General features: G+C 40.4%; 1 protein-coding gene across 2 annotated transcripts in view; it reads left to right on the top strand.

Annotated features, from left to right (window-relative positions):
• Positions 1 to 21,090, top strand: part of iffo2b (intermediate filament family orphan 2b) — a 32,170-nt gene continuing 11,080 nt past the window's right edge. For both annotated transcript variants that reach the window (XM_012918550.4, XM_004548569.5), the window contains exon 1: positions 1 to 1,057. In XM_012918550.4, the coding sequence (XP_012774004.1) occupies positions 555 to 1,057 (503 nt within the window). In that variant the 5' untranslated portion in view covers positions 1 to 554. The remainder of the gene's footprint in view (positions 1,058 to 21,090) is intronic.

Here is a 21,090-nt window from a genome sequence, read left to right as displayed (position 1 = left end):
AACATGATCCGCGGAGAGGCCGGGCTTTGCGGCGCTGCATCCTGCCACACCGCGCCACATGGAGACCGGATAGAGCCGCGGTAAACTGGGCATGATAAAGAAAGAAGGTGGACCATTTTCCTCCTCTGTCGGCTGGCTATATGTACTCGCACAGCATCAGCAGCTCCTGACAAAGCAAAGGCAGACGGAGACATGAGGGTGACGGGAAGTGCTGCTGCTGCTGCTGGAGATTCTTGCGGTCTGCGTCAAACCTCTCGGTCCTTCAGAAGATGATGCTCGCTGTGTCTCTTAAGGGACTTTTCTGGTTCGTTGTGTGAACCCACGCCACGCTGAAGGGGGTCTTTGTTAATATCTCGGGTTTAAACGTCCAGTAGCAGCAGCGGGGATAGTGATGGTCAACCCTTCTCCAGTTGCTCAATCACTGAATCACTGTCTGCATCTGCATTGTAAAGAGAAACTCACCCCGAGGGAGTGAGGGATTTTCAAGCAATATGCAGCGATAAAGAAACCACAAGTGTTGCTGTTTTATTTAAACCAGACAGAGCCATAGGTGGATGAACGGAGTTTTGTTATTTACCAACATGAGCTCGCTGTTTTTCTCCGATACTCCGTCCGGTCCGGTCTGCAGCGCTCCCACCGGGTCGGGCGCGGTGACCAGCGCCCTGCGAAACGACCTGGGCTCCAACATCCACGTGCTGAAAACCCTCAACCTGCGTTTCCGCTGCTTCCTCGCCAAAGTGCACGAGTTAGAGAGGAGAAACAAACTGCTGGAAAGCCAGCTGCAGCAAGCTCTGCAGAGACCGCAGTACCGCCACCTTTACACCCGTGAAGTCGCCGTGCAGACGGACGGTCCCGAGTCGAGACTGCCGGGCACCATCTGGAGTTTCACCCACGTCAGGAGGCAAGGGGAGCGCTTTGAGACCCTGCAAGGGCCCGGGGTGACATGGACGCATCCGGACGGAGTTGGTGTCCAAATTGACACAATTACCCCAGAACTGAGGGCTCTGTATAACGTGCTGGCCAAAGTCAAGCGGGAGAGGGACGAGTACAGGAAAAAGTGAGTAAAGTAAACACTATTAATGTGAAAGTTGTGTGCGGGTATTTTATATGCTCAAATAATCTCACGCTAGGATATGTCCAGTTGTAGTTTGCAGGGGAGCAGCAAGAAATTTAAGGCCTTGAGTGAATGGTGAAGCCCCCACCACCAAAATGTATTTCTTGATAAAAAGCTGCTAATAGGGAAGCTGTTCCCTTAAGCTCTTTCCTTTGCATTTACATAGATGCACAGACACAAAGATACTGAAAAGTTTAAAAGACATGTCATATCGTAACGGACAGACACACAATACCTGCAATTATTCCATATTATACTCTAGATTGTAATCAGTTACACAAAAGGTCTGACTCATTCAATGAGTCAAGTTGATAGCGGTTTATAAAGGGGAAACATGTTTTCCTTTACAGTAAATCTGGGAATATAATTGCTATTGAATACACTTCTCACATGTTAAATAGTTCACTTTTGAGCAAAACTGTTTCTCAGTATTTGGGAAGTTAGGCAGGAACTCAGGCAGTTTTCAAGTAGTCTTTAAAGTTTCCACAAGACAAACCACACATTTGTCTCTTTATAAACTTCTACATTTACTTTGGATTGAAGTTAGCCGAACACGAGGACTGATCTGTCTGTCAAGGGGGAAAAAAGTTTATTAAGAGACATGATTGGTAATTTTGGCTCATGTTGTCACTTCTAACTTATTATTGTGGCTTTTCTTCTCCCTTGTGGACGTGGTTAGACAATATATCCAGATGCTCATCTGACAGGTATAGAGGAGCGTGATGACAGCTATCACAGTGACAGAGTGTCACTTGAGCTAGTACATCCCATGAAGTATTCAGAGCCGAGTGGCTGTTTGGCACTTTAGTTAACCAAACACGTTTTTCCATGAATTTAACTGATCCCGTTTTTTTCCCATTTCTGCGGAAATTCCTTTGCACGGCTCAGTTTTCAGCAATTGTTCTCTTTTTAGTCATACTAATTGTGTCCGCCTGTGGACTCACTGTAGGATCCCCAGCTGACTGTGAGTGTGTGACTGCTGGCCGTCTTGGCCGGCTACTGGAGGGGTGTGGGGATTGCCAAGCAACCGCCTGCTTCTGTTTGGCGTCATGATTCAAGCAGAGAGGCATTTTTACAGGCCTCTGTCTGGTCGGTGAGGTCGTCTATGACGAACGCTTACTTCCGTGTGAGCACACTGACTCAGTGACACAGAATGTGTGTGTTCTCCCACTCCTCTGGGAAACTGGATATCCTGTCCAGTCATTCCTGTAACACCAGCATATCCTTTTTTGTGCATTTCTGCTGTGGACGATAAAGTGCAGTGACTGGGAGAGTGGCCAGATTTAAAATTCCTGCAGCTGAAATCCAAGATCTGGATCTTTTTTTGGCAAAAATGACTTTACATGTTTGCTTTTAAAATGTATATTAAATCACAAGAGTTGTGGAATTTCTTTTACACCTGGATAAGTGACAAACAAAGTGCATTCCAAGCATGTTTTTATGGGCCAATAATCATTGTTATCGATTTGCCTGCCTCTCTCTTTCCCTCCTTGCTCTGAGCTTGATAATTGCATCATCGCTGAGTTCACTGCCCTGCTTTTCTTTCTGTCTCCCAGTCTAAATCCTCTTTACTACTGTCACGTTTCAGCATTCAATCCCTGAGCCCCATCCTGCCATGCCTTTTCTGTTCTGTGTTCTTTGTGTTCAGCCATTCCTTCGCTCCACCCTTCTGCAGGCTCTCCACCCCTTCGTCCCTCTCTGTGTGGTACAGACTGCTTTGTAAGGCGTCTTCATTCCCCATGGAGGCCACCACAGTGCTCTCCCACATTCAGGGTGATTTATTAAAGTTTTAGCAGTGTGGACACGCACAAAAAGATGGATCGGCAGTTGTCTTGTTTCTGATTTGGCCGCTTGCATTCCAACATGGTTACCATGAGCTGTTCAGATGTTTACTTCTGACATTTTACAGTGAAGCTCTTTCTGACCAAGAGGTAAAACAATGCACTCTGAACTAATTTCATGAGAGGTTATGTTGCAGAGGCTGCTTGAATACATAGAAGGGAGATTAATGCTAAACACCAGATTAACAGAAATAGAAAAAAACCCTGGTCAGAATTCCAAGAAACATCAAAATGAAACTTAAGTAACAAATTTTAACAATCTGTCTAATCTTTGAACTTAAATTTCACCTTAAATTTGAACTTAAGTAATTATAAATTTGCAAAAATATTCACAGGTTAACAGCTACAATATAAACAACCATAAACCTGCTTGCAGATGTTGTAACTCTATTGTTTTATAGACTATACTATATAATGTTTAAAAAAATCCTTTTTCATCATCTGTTATGTATGTGAGCAGTGCTAATGGAGACCATTAAAGCATCTAAGACACAGAAAAAGAATGTTTTTCTCAAAGAAAATATATGAAATACAACAAAAGAGGTAGAGATAACCACTTTGTTAGGTACATCTGTTTGTCTTCTAAATGCAAATAGCTAATCAGCCATTCACAGGGTAACAGCGCAATGAATTTGGGCTTGTAGACATGGTCAAGATGGCCTGCTGAACTTCAAACCATCATCAAAGCATCAGAATGGGGAAGAAAGGTTTAAGTGAGTTTGAATGTGATGTGGTTTTGGTGCCAAACGAGCTGGTCTGAGTATTTCAGAAACTGCTCATCTACTACTTTAAAGCAGTGAGCGGCTCTAGGTGAAAGCTCTTGTTAATGTCAGAGGAGAATGACCAGATCACTTCTGGCTGATAGGAGAGCAACAGTAACTGAAGTAACCACTCATTATAAACAAAGTATGCAGAGGTACATTTCTGAATGCACAACAACCTGTTTAGCAGCAGTAGAGGCTACGTTTCGCATGGACTCACCAAAATTTGACAATAGAAGACTGGAAAAACATTGCCTGGTCTGATGAGTTACAATTTCAGAGGTAGGGTCAGAATTTGATGTAAACAACCTAAAAACAAGGATCCATCCTGCCTTCCATCAGTGGTTTAGGCTTGTGGTGGTCATACAGTGTGGTTGATATTCTATGGTACCCTTAGCACCAAGTGAGTATCGTTTTTTTTTATCATTGTATCATCTGCTGATGGATGCTTCCAGCAGAATAATGCGTCATGTCACAAAGCTCAGATCATCTCAAACTGGCATCCTTAACATGACAAAAAGTTCAATGTGCTCAAATCATCAGACATCAGTCCAGTAGAGCACGTTTGGGATGTGCAGCTGACAAATCTGCAGCGACTGTGTGATACTAACATGTCAATATGGACCAGAATCTCTGAGGGATGTTTCTAGCAACCGTTTGAATCTATGTCATGAAGAATTAAGTCAGCTCTGAAGACAAAAGAGTTTCAACTCACTTCTAGCTGGGTGTACCGAAGGTGGTCGATGAGTGTATAGTTAGTGCAGTTCAGCAACCAAAAGTGTGAGTTCATTAAGGAATGATTTACATTTAAGAAAGATCTGCTGCAGGTGCAGACTGAGACAGAGAAGAAGAAATCGAGTTGTTGTGCGATGCACTATCACAAATAAAATGTTCAAAATTCATTGTTCCAAAAATCTCAACTGGCCTCAATCCTGTATCCAAATCAGTTTCTCTCCATTGTTCAAAATCCTATTTGTATAGAGAACAGCATGTTCTTTCAAAGCTAATCTGTATTTGTGCATCTGGAAAAGCTCTTAACTTCGTGTGGATTTTATCCAAAGTCTTACCTAACCTATCAGATTCTTTCTTTTAATTCATTGCTGTCATGTGAAAAAGTCTCCCTGCTCAAACACACACAGTCCCACTGTCTGTCTCCCGCACACTAGCATACTGCACCTATTGTCAAAGAAGAAGCGCTACAAATCAGACAACCAACTTAAATGAGTATCCACGTAATGCCACAATGTCGGGACTGTGGGGTTACATTTCTGTCACAGCCGTGCAAAGGAAGATGGGTAAGGTCATTGCCAGCACACCCAGTTCACACTGTTTTTATTCCTCCTTCTTCATTATGCTTTTATCACTTGGGGGTGTCAGTGTGACTCTCCCAGTAATTGCCGTCATTATGTGATAATGTTTGAAAGGCCATGAGAAGCGTTGCTGAAGCCGATGAGCATATCTGACAACCGGCAACACACGCTAAGAACAGATAGTGTTTCCAGTTCACTGTGACAGTTGTCTTGTCTTCATAGGCGGTGGCAATTTGCTTAAAGTTTTGCATTTTATATTTTTTGCACAGAGATACCCCAGATGGCTTTAGCCATTATGCAGATTGCCGCACAGGAGGACAGGCAGGGAGTGAAAGACGGCAGTTATTCTTGGAAATAACGTGCTGATACATTTTCAAATAGGTGCATAAAAATATAAGATAAAAGAGAAGTACATAAATGATACTGTAGACGGCATGCATTTATGTTAAGTAGAGCTGATGAAAACAAATTCTGAGAGCTGTATAATTTGCATTATTATAACCAACTTTTCCAGTGTAGTTCCCACTGCAGCGTTAAAGGACATGTCAGTGAGAGGCTGAGCTCCAGTTGAGATATGAGATCGGCGGTTCCCAGTCGTTGTGGTGGCCACTCCTAATTGGTTGTTTATTTCATCAGTGATCTGAGGCCAAACAACTGTCCTGCTGGATCACAGTGTGGAGACAGGAGGAGGCAGAACAGTCACTGGGCCTCCAGGGTATGTTCTTCCGGCATGAATAATTCACGTTGCTGAATTTAGCCGTGCGTGGATCAATGCGATGAGAATTCAGTAAAGACACTTTTCCCGAGCCTTTGATCTCGGTTCCTGTGCGTCAAAGAGGTGAACATCGAAGCTGAGCCTCTCCTTTGAAAATCAGTAAACTACTTTAACAAATTACAGGGAGAGGTAAACTGCAATTCCAAAGTCAGCGCCTGCATTGCGTTTCAAATATCATATTTCCTGATGAAGAGCAAAGCGCTGTGCTGATGAGCTCCTGAGCCTTTGTGTGTGTCTGTGGTGCTGACCTGCCCTGCTTATAATCCAGGCCGTCTATTCAGGAGAGGGATTTTCTCTAAGCCGTCACCTAGCACCAAGGCTTCAACATCCAGCCAGCCCTGCGCCACATCCTGGCAATCAGCCGCTGCACTGAACTGGGGCCTCTGAAAGTGGAAGGCACCCTGCTGCTGAGATACAGAGCAAGAGAAAGAGAGATCAGTTCTCTCAGGCTACTGAGCTCCAGAGTAGAGTCTGTACTGTTTGTCTATGCTCCTTCTTAGTTCACAACATGTTTTTTTTTATCTTTCAAGGCAAATTGCTGACTTTAGAATCGTAGGTCGTATCCATTCTGTTGGGTCTAAAAGCTTTACAAACCTGGATTATACTCAGTGGAAATATGTAAAGGAAAAGAGCTGCTGATACTGCTTATTTGTCTTTGCTGTACACCTCAACTTTTATCCAAAAGTACATTAATGATCAATGATTCCCAAAATCACAGATAAGTTGGGAAGGAAGAGAAGAGGGACCTTCTTCTCAACACCACAGAGAGTCTGTGAAGGCAACAGATCCCCAGATGAATGCAGCTTGTGACGAGGTATTTTAGGTATGAGATTGTTTGGCTGTAAAAGATTATGAGCCAGAAAGGTCAAGTAGCCACTACACAGGAGTACCAAAAGTTTATCAGTCTGAACACCCTGAGGATGCCTTACTTTCTACTGTGTGAGTAATGTTTTTTAATGGAAGCACTGGCCTATTTGATAAAATCATGAATAATTTTGGATTTTGGACTGCAAATAAGTAATTTGCTACTGGTAACTTGTTACATTTGACAGATTTATGTAGATACATAATATTGCTATGTAGTTTAAGTCAGTGTTTTTCGTCTATTCATGAGATTTGTTCACAATAATTGACTGAAACTGTCACTTACTGTGAAAATGCTATAGCAACGGCGTTGCAAAAAAGGAAACCTAGTTTATAGTGTTTCCCCATCTCCCTTCACAAGCCTTTCTTCTCTCAGTGTCTGGAGCTGCTGCTGTGCTATGCAGCTGTGGTTGATTATTCATGGGTATCGATACAGCTGAGAGCAGTGGCGCATTGCCATATTTAAAAGTGCAGGAATGCACCTGTCGGTGGTAAGCAGCTATGGCAAATATAGACTGAACTGACTGTGCAGAAGGGTTTTTTTGTAGGTTGGAAAGCCTTGCGACAGTTGCAGGGAAAGCAGGAGACAGATTAAGTTATTAATCAACAGACCTAATCTTTATATAGACCTAATAATGTGCCTTTGGCTTTCGGTTCAGATCTGCTCAGTTTGCAATGCTTTTGCAGCTAAAGCTCCTAATATGCTGGCACAGCGTGCTGACTTAATAATGTCTGTATTTCTAAAGCTTGTTATTCGAGAGGAAGTGCTGGTTTACCACGTAAAAGACGGATCACACTGATGTTCACACTGTCATACCATGATCAGATATGGGTCGCATAGGGTCAAAAAAGTCAGATTTGATACGCTTTCGCATGCAGTGCGAACGTAGCCAAAGTGCTTTGACATTCTGTGGCAACGTTTTCATTATCAGCAAAAGAAAGTAAATGTTTGTTTAAACTAATGATTTTAACACCAATTTTTAGTCATGACCTGTTAAAAAAAACACGCAGAAAATTGAATCTCTAAATACATCCGTTTCAGCTGATAATATTGTAACTTTTTATTCAAGCATTCATTTGTTGTTGATTTCTCTGTTGCTAAGACCATCAAGGGTTATTAAAAATATAAATCAGAGATGTGTTTTGACACTGCAGCATTTATTTTTTATTTTTTTATTTTTTTAAATTAAAGCTGCTATTAACAGGTATTTTCATGTCTCCCCAACTTCCCTCACATGAGTAGGAGGAATGAGGCTGAAGCTGTAGCTCTGGCAGTAGATATTTCAGTAGTACAGTGCAATACTTAATAAGCAAGTTACCCCTGACTTTAATTTAGCATCAGCTCTCATATGAAAGTCAGCTGGCTCTTATATTTGGCACTGAAATCTCATGCTCTCCTTGTTATGTAAATGTTTCATTGATATAATTTCCCCTTTATAATTGGAGGAGATAAGGTACTCGGTCTGTCACCCTAACTTTGCAAAGATCGAGGAACCCTTTGTGGGTTGAGGCAGTGCCTAACAATTTCATTTCTGTAGATTTTGAGCAGGGTTGGTTAGTAACGAATTAACCATAGTCAGGACTGCATATTCAGATTACAACAAAATAACTGAAATCTACTTGGCAAACATTTGAAATTTGTAAAAATGTGAAGAAAGTGAATGAAAACAATAGCTACATGGAGTTAAAGTTACAGTCTCAGGAATTATTTACTTACTTTTCAAATCATTTTAAAATTTAAAATATAAAAATTGAATTTATGAAACTTGAAAACACACACTCACTCAGAGAACCCTTAATGAACTTTTTTTTTTAACCGTTTTTATTGTAAAGCTCTTTGGTTTTTAATGCACAATATAAATAAATTTTATTTCCTTACTTACTTTATTATTGCGATGTAAGTCCACTTTATTTCGAATGAGATGTAGAAATCTAAATTTTGCTGTCAACCTCACCATATTTAACTTTTAAATAATCCAAAACAGTTCTAATCAACGTATTAAGCAGTGTTTTATCAAACCATAGCTGTAATTTGCTTCTGGTGACTGACCACTTGTAGAGAGACACTGAATACATTATTCTTGCTTTGGCTCCCCACAGCTAACAGACTCTTTGTGTCTCTGTTTACTTATTTTCAATTCCTGGTTTTTGTTCTTTGTTTCCTTTGTTGGACTTTCCATTGAAGTAGCAGTGGGTATTCCTTTCTCAGGTTATTTTGGTACACAAGTACATTATGCTATTGCTATTTTAAACTAGGTCATACACCTAGCCTTTGATTTTTTTGTACTTTGACTATACTCCATCAGCCATGAAAGGCTGATGGAGTATAGTCATCACCCCGCTGTGCGGGCGAGCGGCATGGACACCTACGTTTGTGAATGCGATAGCTCAAGAAGAAAGCGACGTAGGAGCTTTAAATTGATACCATAGGTATATCTACAAAAAAATCTTAGAAGAATTTGAATCTCATTGATCTCGACCTCAAGGTCAGAGGCCAAGTGTTCAAGTGAATGTTCTTTTATTTCTTATGTCTTTGTGTTTCTTCATGGAAACACTTTATATAATACATGAAAACCATAGTTTATTAGTGATTGATCTTTTCATTTTTTTTTCTTGAATAAGTCATGCTGGTTTATGTCATTCAGAAGTTGTGATTATATTTGACACATCAGTGCAGCAACCCAAGTAAAAAGGTAGCCAGTTTACAGGGATAGAAAAATGAAGAAAATCAGCAAATTACTTTTAACATTGAAGTGTGTTTCTAATAAAATACCAGGGCAGCTGTAATTCAGGAGGTAGAGCGGCTAGAGCACACATTGAGATGTTAAACTGTAACATAGGTGCTACATGCTGTCAGTGTTGTATGCTTTTAAAGTTCCTTTAATGAAAGTGGTGTATCATTTACATCCATTATAAACTGCATCAGTGCATTATGAAACAGTGTCATGAACTGTAGGCCGTTAGATTCAGATTGTTGCAACTGATTTAATTGAAATATGACAGTGATCGTGAAACAGGTGTATGTACACAGACGTACAATACGATGTTTGTCTCATAGTTCTATTATGTGTCACATAATTTCACTGTACACACCCTGGCCAGTGAGGATTTGTGCCAGAAGTGAATATCTTGATCTTCTTTATTTCTTTGATGGGATGTCACTCCCTGTGTACTCCACCCAAACATGGCCCAGACTTGTAAGCTGTTGATTGTGGTCTTATGCACTTGCAGTGATTCTAACAAATCCACATCATTTGCACAGCAGAACCCCCCCCCCCCCCCCCCCCCCCTTCCCAAAGTTATAAAACTGTTAGGACATGGATTTAATGAGATGTTTTTACCAGTTAAGTCTTTACAGTTCTTGTGCAACGAAACATCTTTGTGTCTGTTAAGTCAATAGACAGGAGCCCAGAGCTATTATGAGAGCACTATAATAGGGCAAGAATAAATCAGTGGGAACATAACAACTTAACAGTAGAGTAGTGTTCTTTGTAGGATGTGGGGTGGGGTCAGTTTGCAGTGTGGATTATGGAGACTGCAGGGGAAACTGATTTTCTGTCACAATGCTTTGTCGCTCCCTCTCCTGCATACTGCACAAATATGATACGCAGGCAGATGAATCCTTGTATTCTTTCCTCTTTTGAGTTCTGAGAAGAAAAACATTAATGCGGCCAATGAATTGCATAAGAACAATTAAGAAAAAAATAATCGACTTCACTGTAAAAATTTCACTTTCAGGTTCATGTCAGTAATTATGAAACTGTTACTCATGGAAACTCTTCGGTCTTTCCGCCAGACATTTAACTGCCAACTATTGTAAGCATAAACAAACTATTAAGTTGGGGTGTTTTCACAGTGGCAACACCTTTGCAAGTCCATGCAGTTCATAAAATCACTGCCTTCATAAACACCTCGCTTTTACAGCAGTTATTCATTTTTTCAGGGTGAACTTGGGTCAAAGAGTTGGAATCTGCTGATAATTACCTGTGAACGCCCATTATATTGGTTGTTCTCCTGTAGTATGCCTCAGGGCAAGGAAAAGGGGCCCTTGACTGGCTTTGAGAGTTAAGCAATTAGATAATACATGTGCTTAGTGCAAACAAGTCAAGTTTACACCTTGGAAAAGCCAGTGCAGCAAGGCTTGGGCACAGGTCAGACATGTTACAACACTTGCTCCCAATTATCTTTCAGTCCATTAATGTGAAGGGAGGACAAGTGGAGTTGCACCAAGCCTTCTATTCAAATAGATGCTTTGATCAGTGGAAATTACTTTAAGTATCCAAGAAAAACAAAACCCAGGAACATGAGCTATGCACAAGCTACATGGTGCCCTGTTGTGGTGCAACAAGTTCATCTTGAAAAAGCTGGTCCACCGAGTAAAGACATGCAGCAGCTATATGAGCCGTGAAACTGCCCTGACGTAAACAAAGCTTATAGAAGCTTTAACCATGCTTGCTTATGACGATGCTCACTGCTTTTGTAGGAATTTAAACTAAGACTCAGATGTCTGGTTTTAGGCAGAACATCCATCAAACTCGCTAATTATATTTTCCAGTACCTAACCTCTAATCCTAAATGTTATTTGTTTTCCCAGTCCTTTTCCAAAGAAGTACTACATCTCTGGACTAGTCTCGGTGTAATAAAAAAATGCTTTATTAAACGTCTGCAAGTACAGAACTGCAGCGTGTTAATGCCTAAACATATTTCAGCATCAGTTAATTAAATAGTGGATGAAATGTTACGTGTGTTATGTGTGAATTTCTTTACCAGTTAATGTAAATTAATGTTAAAATGTTGCTGTAGTGATATTTCAATATAGTGTAAATATACTGTGACCAAAAAAAAAGTACTAAAATTGAAATGAAAATTTTTTTTTAATAAAAAAATGTCAACGCATTCAAGATAATAAAATAAAATAAGAGAAGATAAAAAGACAAGTGTTGAAATGTTAGATGCCACATGCACTGTGGTTACCAGATAACAGACGTGTGTGCGTAGACACCATGTGATGATGTGTAACTGTGCAAAGTAAATAACTGGTTTGGATTTCCCCATCCAAGCACATGTGTGTATTAGATAATGCCATGAATAATCTTAGCTAATAAACTAATAATAATAAATACATACGAATTTGGTGAATAATTTGATTATAAAAAGTTCTCAATACAAATTCTTTGATTCGATGTTTCGTTTGATGCACGCGATGTAAAGAACAATGTAAACGTGAGCGTTTCACCCACATTTGCGACTAAAAACAGACCTGCAATAAAAAAAGTATTTAGGAGCAGCGTGCGAATAAAATCTGCAGTAAGTCTCCAGAAGTTGTATGAAAATATGCAGATGAACCAGTGTCATAGCAGACTGGTTAAATCATACAGACTGGCCGTCCTATTTTCCATGGAGGTGATACCAGCAGCAAACAGGGGTGAATCTAAAGGGGGCCATCGGGTGTACTAGACCAGCGGTTCCCAACCTTTTTTGCGCCACGGACCGGTTTATGCCCGGCCTTTAAGGTGTCGCGGATAAATACAACAAAATAAAACTAGTACCGGTACCGAAAAAAAAAACATTTATTCATAACACGTGAAAAGACCCAGGAAAACCGAGTTAACGATAAAAATGATAACAAAATAGCGCTGAAAACCGATAAAAACCCTGAAAACCATACATTTCACACCTGAGCCTCAACTCTCGCGGCCCGGTACCAAACGACTCACGGACCAGTACCGGTCCGAGGCCCGGGGGTTGGGGACCGCTGCACTAGACCATATTAACTTCAAGGCTCTTGTAACATTTTTCAGATTGAAAGTGAAATACTATAAAATATTGCATTAATTCAACTGCATAAATGTTTCAAAAATATAGAAATAAAAGCTTTTTTATACAAGCCAATAAAATGTACATGGGCCATTAAACTCTGAGCCACGGACCTGAGGGTTAGTAGGTGGAACACTGAATTATTATTTATATTAATTATTAACATCTAGACCATCATGTCATCTGTTTTCAGCAGCACAAATACGTGCCTCCTGTTTATGTCAGAAAGCTTTTCAAGAAGACAGAGTAAAGGTACATTTATGCCTTAGTCTATTTTAGATTTTTAGATTTTGAAAGAACGGTGTTTTTGTTCTCTTTTGAATATTTATTATTGCTTATTAACAAGACAAAGGTATTTCTTATCCTGTTACACAAATAATCAATGGAATAATTGATGGATTACTTGATTACTAAAATAATCAGTAGCTGCAGCTAGGGCTGCTCAATTAATCGAATTTTAATCACGATTACGATCTGGGCTTTCAACGATCATTAAAAATGACTGAGCCGATTATTAGCCCCTCCCTCGTTTATCCGCGACACCTTAAAGGCCGGTCCGTGAAAATATTGTCGGGCATAAACCGGTCCGTGGTGCAAAAAAGGTTGGAGACCGCTGATTAAGAGGACCCGAGGGAAGCTCGGAAAGCTAAGCAGAAGTTATTTGGAGAGTGACTGCCGTTGGTTGAAAAGAGAGTTTAAAAAAAAACAAAACTTCAGTGGTGTTGCACACTATTTTATATTATTTTTTAAAGTCATTGTTAACCCTTTAAAGCCGTCAGAGCAGCACGCTCCGTTTTGTGTAACTATTTTTAAATCCCTGTAGAACCTGGACCATGTAAGCTAGCAATAATTTGTTTTGCATATGAAACCGGAGGAGTTGTACTTACATCTCATACCATCAGCTTGTCCTCGGTCACGGTTTCCTTCCACATAAAGCTTTGCAAAAATTGCATAAAAAGCGCTTGCAGGAACAAAAACATAATATTCCAGAAACACCCTTCCTGATCCGATCAGCTGTTCGTAACACTTCCCACAGTGAAACAGGCGTCAGCGCGAACTATCACATGTCCGCCATTTCCTGGCCGAAACCGGAAGTGACGTCATTTTCGCGGAAATGTAGTTTTTTTTACTTGTAGGCCTTAAAGGCCTATACTGGTCATGTTTGACTTTTCTGAATAGTTTCTGGGATGCTTAGAACTCGAATTGCACTGCTGGAAATAGTTTATTTTGATGCACCTGCTGTTTTCTTTGAAAATTTGCATCATAGGATTGTTTTTTTGTTTTTCCTGCAGTATATAAAAATTGGTGTATCTCCAAAATAAAACTATGAACACACTCAAAATAAGTTTCCTGTTGTTGTAAACTATTTTTTGCAACTTTTTTGTATTTAAAGTTTTGAGGGATAAACCTCTTAAATTTCTCCAAGTAGAAATATATGTAAACAAAACAAAAATGATTTTCAATTTTTTTTTGTAGTTTATTGCACTTTTTTGCAATTAATGTAGTTACTATGGACTTAATTCATACATATTATTAAAATATGGGCTATAACAGTTGTATAGCAACTTGAAATGCTCCCATAAATGGCACTACAACATGTAAAAAAATAATATAAGCTCTGGCGGACTTGGTTCTATAGTAGGTCTTAAAGGGTTAAATAAATATCGTCAAATAATCGAGATCTCAATTTCAGTGAAAATAATCGTGATTATCATTTTTGCCATAATCGAGCAGCCCTAGCTGCAGCCCTAATTTGGTGTGATCATTCAGACCTCTCACTCTCTCCAAAGTACATTTAAGACCAATTTGGCATAAAGGTTGTTTCTATTTATTTTTTAGGTGGATTTCGGCTTCATCATTGTCTTTTGTCTGTTTTTGTATTCCCAGACAGACCGGAAGATATTTAACTTAAAATAAACAACTGTACTAAAAGAAAATGGAGTGTTAAAATTATCATTGCCAGACGATTAACATAATTTGAAGTTGAATAAACTCAGAGAAATGTGCTTATCTCAGTGAGAGGTACTATATGTCCAAAAACTTCGTAGTGCTCACAAAAATAGCGTAAGAATCATCTAAATCATCTAAACCAAGCAGAAGAAACCCACTGCTCCCACGCCCCTGCTCAAGGAACATGACAAATACCCCAAGACAGATCTCCAAACACGTAACCTTTCAATCCAGCAATCCCACACCAAAACCCATGGGACCAAAAATATCTGCTACCAGTGTCCCTGCATCAGACCCTACATGATCAGACACCACAAGACACCATCTGATGTCTTTTGGATTCATGAGGGGTACCTACCCAAATCATTTGAATCGTTCATCCATTCATCCATGTGCTTTTGTAGCTGATTATTATTAAATATGTGTTGTAGGATTTTATTTGTCAGTTAGTTTTTAATAAACCAGCGTTTACATTTGGTACATAGATTTGTGGTCCTCAGGGTTTTAAAATGTTCAGCTAATTTAATAACTACAGCATAATGGCAGTCCTCTCAGGCTCATCTTATAGCTTGCATTGAGTACTAATTAAAAATCTTAGCATGGAAACACTGTATGTTATACCAGCTCAGCATGCTAGCGTCAGTATTGTTAGCATCATCGTCAGGTTAGCAGGCATTGTTTTTGAGCACAGAGCACTGCTTAAGACAACATCATGGATGTAGAGTCTTCGTCCTCTGTCAGGGCTGTAACTGTGATTCACTTTAATAAATTAAATAGTCCCTGCAAGGACAACAAGTGGAAAACTAGAACTTTTACATTTTTTTTTAAATCTTACCTATAAAAAAATATAAACATATTCAAGGAGGAGGAGAAGATAATCCATCACAACATGTAATTAAAAAAAATCAGTGACAAAAAAAGTGAAAACAACAAAACCCCTCTTATGAAAAAAAGATTCTGAGAAATCAAAAGAACTGAAACATGCTGTGTTTCCTGTAAAACATAAGCATGTTCATCTGTGGTCACTTAGCAACACTGGTGGCTCCTGCTGGTTTCTGTGCCCTGTCTGGGTTAGGAGGGCTATATTTAAGACACAGAAACAGAAAAATCACCAGTCAGTGAGCAACGGGCCTCTCTGTGCACAGCTTACATGACAGTAGAAGACAAATAAGCGTGTGTGTGTGTTATTGACATGTACTGAGGTCAGAGAGGAAGGTGGTTAATTGGAACACAGAAATGAAACGCGCCTCAACCTTGCAGTGGTGTCTTGTCGTCAGTGGGCCTCTGAGCTGCTTTACGTGCTGGCCCTGATCCATTTCATGCAACTGCTTCATTTGCACCCCACATATGTCTCTCAGTGGAGTCTGGGGAAGCTATAGATTACAGAGTATCACCAAACTTAGTCGATGATCCCAGTGACAGAGTAACGAAGATCACATTGTTCTCTCTATTTTGCATAACTGCGATATAGTCATGTCTTCCCAGGAAGCTGATCCTGTCAGGGCAATTTTCGGGGGGGGGGGGGAGTAATGTAGAGACACTAGCCTGCTGATTCAATGTTAATGAAAATGGCGAATGGTTGTGTCATCTAGAAGACATCGCATAGACACCTCTAGCTGTCCACCGGAGGAATCACAAGTACTCAGGACGTTTAGACATGATTTATCAAAGCTGTCAGCGGCCTCATTTCATACAAGCAGCTCAACTAAATGGCTAAGTGTTTGTCCTGCACGTAGTCCCATGTATTGATCCCTCACTCTGTTATCATGCAGGGCTTCCTGCTTTTCTCTCTCCGCTCGCGTGAGAATTTATTGTCACTGTGCCATTAAAATCTCTTAATAGAGTTTCGCCTAAGGTTCCCCTTTGCGGAGTTAGTTGAGAAAGCAGACACTGATTTGTGCCCTTATACATTTAAACTTTATTAATAAAGAAGGAATGTGATTTATAGTTTTCACAATTCAATTACTTAATTGTTTTAGATAATATTGTGCTAAACATACAGGAATTCAGTCAGACCAACATATCTTTTTGTAAATCACTGGCACATTTCTATGTGTTGCATCTTTGAGAAACACATTTTTACTAATTTCGAAGTCTCCCTCTTATATATACCAGTTTTCAAGTGATATATAGACCTAACATAGAAGAAAGATTATGAAACAAAAGAGCAAGCCGCTTTTGACTTCAGAAAAATATTCTGAATAGCAGGATTTTAATCTGCTCTAATATGTAGAATTGGTGCTTGAGTCTGTAATTTGTTGCCTGGTTTCTTAAAGCTTCCACACACAAACACTTTCCAGTATATCACATACTTGAAACAGGGTGTTGGCTGAACTAAAACTTTATTTGCGATGAACGACGGAGGCTTTGTGGTATGATATGCAACCACACCTCAAAGTTTTCCCTATGCTCTCTTTGGTGTTTACTGCATATTCCATGCTCTCTTTAATAGTTACCGCCTGTTGCATAAGTGTTTAGGACCTTTCTGATGAACATTTAATCATTAAGATAATAATCTTTGGATAGTCACCTCCAATTATTTTCACTCTGACAGTTTCACCAGTAAATCACTACGAGTGGCATAAAACTATCACCTTGAGCACTATTGTTACAAAGAATCAGGTGCGGATCAAGACTTGGATGGGTGCATGCTCCGTGTCCTCGGGCGCTGTAGTGGGAAAACACTGAGGCAATTTGCGTGCAAATGTAACTCCCAGACACACCACACAAGGCAGGGAGGGTTATTTGGCAAGCTGTTGTTCAACAGACAAACATATGAGAAATGTCTGTTTGATGTGATACACTTCAGGTTCCTCTTTCAGTACCACACTGCAGTATTCTCTTAAATCACTGATTTACATGAATCACGAAGAATCAAGCAACTTTTTAAAAATGTTCTACTCCAGTGCAAAAAGCATGTAGTGCTGATTTATATTACTCTATGTTATTAGATTAGATAGAATGAAATCTTCCATCCATCCATTCATTCTCTTCTACTGATCCTTTGCAGGGTTGCGGGGGAGCTGGAGGCTATGCCAGCTACCATAGGACGAGAGGCAGGGTACACCCAGGACTGGTCACCAGTCTGTCACAGGGCTAACATATAGAGACAAACAACCATTCACACTCAGATTCCCACCCACATTCACCCATATGGGCATTCACCCCACTGCACATCTTTGGACTGAATGAAATCTTACTTAACATAATTAAACTCTTGACACTGATGCCAAAGCACCAGTGTAGAGTGCTTTTAATGGCTAAGCGAAGTGAAACTTGCATGCAGAAAATATTTTCTACTCTCACATTATAGATATAGATAGATATAGATCTATCTATCTATCTATCTATCTATCTATCTATTAGGGGTGCAACGATACTCGTATCGATATTGAACCGTTCGATACAGTGCTTTCGGTTCGGTACGCATATGTATCGAACAATACAAAATTTGTAATTTATTTTATCAACTTTCCTTCTGACGATGCTGTCTGTGTTGAGCGCTCAGTGAATCTGCGTTTGACTACTCCGCCTAGGCTGCACTGTCGAGTGCAGATCCACTGAGCCAACACAGACAGCATTAGGGCTGCTCAATTAATCGAATTTTAATCACAATTACGATCTGGGCTTTCAACGATCATTAAAAATGACTGAGCCGATTATTAGCCCCTCCCTAATTTATCCGCGACACCTTAAAGGCCGGTCCGTGAAAATATTGTCGGGCATAAACCGGTCCGTGGCGCAAAAAAGGTTGGAGACCGCTGATTAAGAGGACCCGAGGGAAGCTCGGAAAGCTAAGCAGAAGTTATTTGGAGAGTGACTGCCGTTGGTTGAAAAGAGAATTTAAAAAAAAAAAACTTCAGTGGTGTTGCACACCATTTTATATTATTTTTTTAAAGTCATTGTTAACCCTTTAAAGCCGGTCAGGGCAGCACGCTCCGTTTTGCGTAACTATTTTTAAATCCCTGTAGAACCTGAACCGTGTAAGCTAGCGCAATAATTTGTTTTGCATATGAAACCGGAGGAGTTGTACTTACATCTGATGCCATCAGCTTGTCCTCGGTCTCGTTCCACATATAGCTTTGCAAAAATTGCATAAAAAGCGCTTGCAGGAACAAAAACATAATATTCCAGAAACACGCTTTGCCGTTCCTATCAGCTGTTCGTAACACTTCCCACAGTGAAATGATGCACATGCTGTTTTCTTTGCAAATTTGCATCATAGGATTGTTTTTTGTTTTTCCTGCAGTATATAAAAATTGCTGTATCTCCAAAATAAAACTATGAAGACACTCAATATAAATTTCCTGTTGTTGTAAACTATTTTTTGCAACTTTATTGTATTTAAAGTTTTGAGGGATAAGCCTCTTAAATTTCTCCAAGTCGAAATATATGTAAACAAAACAAAAGCGATTTTCAATTTTTTTTGTAGTTTATTGCACTTTTTTGCAATTTATGTAATTACTATGGACTTAATGCATACATATTATTAAAATATAACAGTTGTATTGATGTATAGCAACTTGAAATGCTCCCACAAATGGCACTACAGCATGTAAAAAAAATAATATAAGCTCTGGTGGACTTGGTTCTATAGTAGGTCTTAAAGGGTTAAATAAATATCGTCAAATAATCGTGATCTCAATTTCAGTGAAAATAATCGTGATTATCATTTTTGCCATAATCGAGCAGCCCTAGACAGCATCATCAGAAGGAAGAGCACAGGGCAAGCTAGCGAGACAGAAGTTAAGCTCTCCTTGCAAAATGGCAAATTGAACCTCCCCCACCCTCATTCAGATCTGGCGTTTGGAATTATTTTGGTTTTCATGTGACGTATGACCCTGAAGGTAAGCAAGTCATGGACTAAAGTAAAACAGTATGTTGGATGTGCCACGCAATGGTCAATTACATGGGTGGGAACTAGTGTGTTAGCGCAGTTAGCTCGTTAACGTGTTGGCCGTCTAGCCTCACGCACGGGGCGATCAGGGGTAGCTCGTTAACGGAGATTTGCCGTGTTGTGGCGTTAACGTCATTTCAACGAGATTAACGCTGACAGCACTAGTGGGAACACAACGAATATGACTGCACATTTACGCCAACATCATCCTAGTGCAAAGACAAGTGGAAGCAGACAAAAACAACAAGCATGCTACAAACTTTATCCGAGTCATTTAGACAGCCGTTAGCACATGATTCTCCTTATGGGGACCTGATATGTTTAATATTGTGGCGAGCTCAGAGAAGGTGGAGACGGAGGTGTCGTTTGGTCTTGCTTCCCGTGAGCTAGCCAGGGAACACAGCCGTTTATTGACATCTGCAGAAGAACACTGCCGCTAGCTAACTGCTCAGCGCGACAACCGCACAGCAACAACAACAACACACAGGGCGCCCTCTGACCCCGGAAGTACACACCGTCGCAGCGAGAGGGCGTCACCCGTCACTATGGCAACATAAACAAAACATAACTGTACAAACAGAATCCCGAACAGCCCTGACCCGCTACATAGCCCCCACCTAAGGCGTCAGTCGTCCCCAACGACCCCATTACCCCACACAAAGTCCTGCAAATGTCCAAGTGCCTTCTTTTGGCGCACCGGCCGGTCACGACCAGCGGGAGAAAAGTCACTCGGGTCAGAACATGGGGTGCTACCATCATCCCACTTCTGACACCAATGTGGCAAGCTCAGACAAGGAGGAGACGGAGGTGTCGTTTGGTCTTGCTTCCCGTGAGCTAGCCAAGCAGCACAGCCGTTTATTGACATCTGCAGAAGAACACTGCCGCTAGCTAACTGCTCAGCGCGGCAACCGCATAGCAACAACAACAACCCACAGGGCGCCCTCTGACCCCGGAAGGACACACCCGTCACTATGGCAACATAAACAAAACATAACTGTACAAACAGAACCCCGAACAGCCCTGACCTGCTAAAATATGCTACTGAGAATATAGCCCAGAAGAAGCGTATAGTATAGCTTTTATTTTGGAAAGAGCCATTTCTCTGTAATAAACTCTCTTTTCCAAAGATGAGTGATTCCTCAATCAGATACATGGCTTGCAAAATCGCTAGCCCGACATCCCGGGGCTAGCGATTTTTCCAGTCGGGCTACCAAAATCTATCTCTGCCCTGCCCGTCGGGCTATTGTAGGAAGGAAAAATATATGTCAATGCTTTTGCATTCTTTCGGAAATGTAGCTGGGTAATTATGTCATTGGCATCGATGAGCCACTGTCAATATGTGACATATTGAAATCGCGTTTGAATTTGCGCTTGTTTTTTTGCTTTCACTTTGCAATCGTGCGAACTGTGTATAGAGAGCGACAGCACTGATTGGTGAGTGATGATAATTTGCGCACCAATTCCTCTGACATCGTCTTATCAATCGTTAGCTTACTATGCAAACATGACAAGTGAAATCTCCCGCAGCAAGCTTAAACATGTGAGAGGTTGATCGCGCAGAGAATCGCTGACCGTTATGTGTGTGTGTGTGTAAAAGCAGCAGGATATATATATTTTAGTTCTGCTGAGCCAAATAAGACAGGTCAGGGTGAAGAAGTGACAGCCAAAGAAAAGCTTACCACAAAACGGAAAAGTTATGACAAATCAGACTATAAGGCAAAAAGAAAGTGCAGCTTTATGGTTTCATGGACAAAAGAATTT

Source organism: Maylandia zebra, linkage group LG5 (genome assembly GCF_041146795.1).
Source record: "Maylandia zebra isolate NMK-2024a linkage group LG5, Mzebra_GT3a, whole genome shotgun sequence".
Taxonomy (NCBI): Eukaryota; Metazoa; Chordata; class Actinopteri; order Cichliformes; family Cichlidae; genus Maylandia; species Maylandia zebra.
Note: the sequence above shows the minus strand (reverse complement) of the source record. Positions and strands in the feature narration are given on the sequence as shown.